At 36.6% G+C, this 3,973-nt stretch overlaps 1 protein-coding gene across 1 annotated transcript; it reads left to right on the forward strand.

Annotated features, from left to right (window-relative positions):
• The first annotated feature begins 1,653 nt into the window (after nt 1-1,653).
• Nucleotides 1,654-3,318, forward strand: LOC128127183 (tetrahydroberberine oxidase-like). The gene has a single exon (XM_052765605.1). It carries the CDS (start codon nt 1,654-1,656, stop codon nt 3,274-3,276), a length of 1,623 nt encoding a protein of 540 aa, XP_052621565.1. The 3' UTR covers nt 3,277-3,318.
• Nucleotides 3,319-3,973: the final 655 nt, after the last annotated feature.

Genomic DNA, 3,973 nt, shown 5'->3' on the forward strand with positions numbered 1-3,973 from the left:
AAACTAGCCTAAAACGGACACTTAGACAAAATAAAATAATTGAAAATTAAATATGGAATTTGCCTATGAATATTATAAGAATAAGACACCATACCGTGAAAACAATTTTCTAATCAATGACGTCCATTCTAACTTTTTCATTTCTTCTAACAAAACTTTTGCCAAGTCTTCGAATTAAAGTCCTCCATATCATTAGCCTAATATTAAATATCATAGCTTTAATCAACCTCAACAGTCTGCATGCATGCCGTGGTTCAAACTATATGAGAAAAAAAAACTGGAAGCACATATCTTTCCTTGACTTTTATTCCTTCGTTGACTTTTGACTCAGATGGTATTATTGACATCTTCAGAACTTGTAATTATAAAAGTAATAGCTCGTCCTTAACAAGAAGCACATATCTGAATTACGTATTCCTGAACATTCAACAAAAAGTTAAACAACGTACATTACCTGAAAACAATTTCATATTATCTATGCGGCAGTTTTCTTTTTGAATCGCGGAATCGATATATTATAACGAAATCAACTGCATCTTAGATTCTATTTGACTATTCCATTAGAAAACAGATTGCCAGGTCATATTTTACTATTTCAGCTCAATATGCTTAGATCAGCAATTAAGGATGTTGACTAAAGAATGCTGTTTTTGTGGATGCTTATTGAGTTATTTCAATTTAGCTTTACAAACACATACATACATACATACATAAATGCATGCATACATACATATATAACTTAAGTTTAGGATAACATAATTTGCTTTTAACACGTACGCCACTTATGATCTTATTAATGAATTTCATTTAATTAAAACCTTTTTAGAATTCAAATCACCAAGGTCCTTCTAGGGTCGGTTTTTCTAACTCCATTTGAGTTCTCATTAAATATTAATTATAACCCGATATGAAGTCATCATCCTCTCTATTCTTTATAAATTAATAAGAAAATGCCATATATAGATCTGAGTCACCAAATTATCGTATATTTTGTAATTAGTGTTTTCATTATTTCCTCCGTTGACTTTTGATTCAAAGGGTATTATTGAAATTTTCGAACTTGTAATTACTTATGAATGGTCGTCGTTAACAGGAAGCACATATCTTAAACACTTTTGAAAATTAAATGAGTATATTTGACGAGATTAATACCTAAAAAACTTTACTATCCAGACCGCAATTTTCTTGTTGAAAACATGAAATGGAATCTACGTTAACTAATCAAGTGTATCATGATAGATATATAGAGAGCGGAATTGACTATTCCGTTAGGAATCAGAATGTGAGGTCGCAATTTACCATTTCAACTCAATGTGTTTAGGTCAGCATTGACTAAAGAATTTTGTTTTGTGAATCGTTATGTGAATTTAGTTTAAACACACAGACACACAGACACACACAACATATAGTATAATGTAAAATTAAGGATAATTTATTTAGCTTTTAATTAGTTTGAAGACGCCACTTACGATCATAATCAATTTCCATTTAAAACCTTTTGATAAATTCTAATCAGCAAGCTGCTTCTAGGTTTTTTCTAACCCCATTTGAATTCACCATTTTTATATCCCGTTTTTGAAGTCAACTGTATGCCCTATATATAGTGTTTATAAATAAGACACTGGCATCGATATTCAAACCAATCAAATTAAGATGAAGAAGTACTCTCAAATACGCTCCTGTGTCTTCCTTCTGGTTCTTTGTCTTTCCTTTTCTAACTCATGGGCAAACTTATCTTCCCTTGTTGATGTTACACCAGGTACGGAAAATTTCATAAGTTGCATACAGCCCAAATCCAACAATGTCACCTCCTTCTCTCAGCAGCTCATTATCACACCTGTCAATGCTTCTTTCATTCCCATTTGGCAAGTCGCAGTGCAAAACACTAGGTTCCTTAAACCCTCGACTCCTAAACCATCAATCATCGTGACACCTGTGGATGAAACACTTGTCCAAAAGGCTCTATTCTGCGCAAAGAAACATGGGTACGAGATGAGGATCAGGAGTGGGGGCCATGACTATGAAGGCCTATCATACACTGCTGATGTTCCCTTTGTTATGCTTGATTTCACCAACATGAGGTCTATAGACGTGGACGTAGCTAACAGGAGCGCATGGGTCCAGCCAGGTGCTGTGCTTGGTGAACTCTATTACAGTATTTCTCAGAAGACCGACACCTTGTATTTCCCGGCAGGTGTTTGCCCCACGGTGGGTGTTGGCGGGTACATGGGCGGTGGTGGCTACGGAAACCTACTGAGGAAATATGGTACTGCTGCTGATAATGTTGTGGACGTTCGCTTTATGGATGTCAATGGAAATATTCTTGACAGGAAGTCCATGGGTAAGGATTTGTTTTGGGCAATACGAGGAGGTGGTGCTTCCAGTTTTGGAATCGTTCTCGCATGGAAGCTCAGGTTGGTTCCGGTTCCAGAAAAAGTAACTGTATTCATACTGAATAAAACTTTGGAAGAAGGGGCAACCAAAATTTTCCATAAATATCAATACGTTGCGCCAACTATTGATAGAAATCTACACATAAGAACTCAGGTGTTTGCCGAATATATTGGCAACACCACCAAGAAAACCATACGGATTATGTTCGAAGGAATTTATCAGGGCACAAGGGACACATTGCTTCCGTTGCTGGACGAAAAATTTCCTGAGCTCGGTGTTAGACGAGAGATTTGTGAAGAAATTAGAAGCATCCAATCGACCGTTGTGTTTTGGGGCCTGCCAAGCTCCACCCCAATTGAGATCCTCACGAACCGGTCTGCTATAGCCAAGCTGAACAATAAAAGCAAATCAGACTATGTCCGGACACCAATTCCCATACGCGGTCTAAGAAAGATATGGAGAAAGCTCATGCAAAACGACGGATCGGCACTTCTCATGATCAATCCTTTTGGCGGAAGGATGGCTGATTACTCAGAGTCAGCAATTCCATATCCTCATAGAGCTGGGGTGTTGTTACAGATTCTCAAGACTGTTAATTTTAACGGTCAAACTTCAGACACGACCCCTACATCGCTCAAGAGAATAATGTGGCTTCGAAGCTTGGACGAGTTACTGACGCCTTATGTCTCAAAGAACCCAAGAGAAGCATATTCCAACTACAATGATCTAGATTTGGGTGTTGGAAGTTCTAATTATGAAGAAGCCAGTCTTTGGGGTGAGAGGTACTGGAAAAGGGACAATTTTCAGAAGTTGATTCGAATCAAGGCCAAAGTTGATCCGGATAATTTCTTCCGGCGTCCACAAAGTATCCCTGTTTTCTAACACCTCTCTCTCTACACGAGGCACCTTTTTCTTGAGAAAGGCTCAAAATTAGGGTCTTACTTCTTTTGTTTTTTTTAATAAACTACCAATAAGTCTCACGTACTCATAATATCGCTCTGTTTTAAAAGAATATCTAAAATTAATTGTTAAATGATTGTAATTTTTATATGAATTGGTTATGATTTATTCTAATTCGATGCATTGTTTGGTTATTATATTTCTTGGTTATACTTTGTGTTGATGAATAAATTTGATATAATTAATTCTTAAGACGTCTTCGATAATTTCTAATTTTGGCTTGGGTTTAAGTTGGATGATGGAAACTATCCTGTGTTGGAACTCGTATGGTTGATAAAAACTTATTGTATAAGTACTTGTTGGTGTAATTGTATATTGTATGGAATATATCATAAGGGAACTACATATATGTAATGTTATATGAGGGGTCAAGAAATGACGAATATTAGTGTAGTTCTTTGTCCGGTCGCAATACCTTGTTGCTAGCCGCTCCAAGTACAACAACATACTCAAACCTTGTTTCTAGAAGCTCCAAGTACAATTACATACTCAAGAACTTGGGGTTAAGAATGGGGATGAATAGTTATACGGTATATGACCATTTGTTGGCAGCGTTGTGAATGTCACACGTTGGTCGTTATGCAGATGCCCGACTGTGTATTTTTGTCAGGACCCTTGA

Source organism: Lactuca sativa, chromosome 1 (genome assembly GCF_002870075.4).
Source record: "Lactuca sativa cultivar Salinas chromosome 1, Lsat_Salinas_v11, whole genome shotgun sequence".
In the NCBI taxonomy this organism is placed as follows: domain Eukaryota; kingdom Viridiplantae; phylum Streptophyta; class Magnoliopsida; order Asterales; family Asteraceae; genus Lactuca; species Lactuca sativa.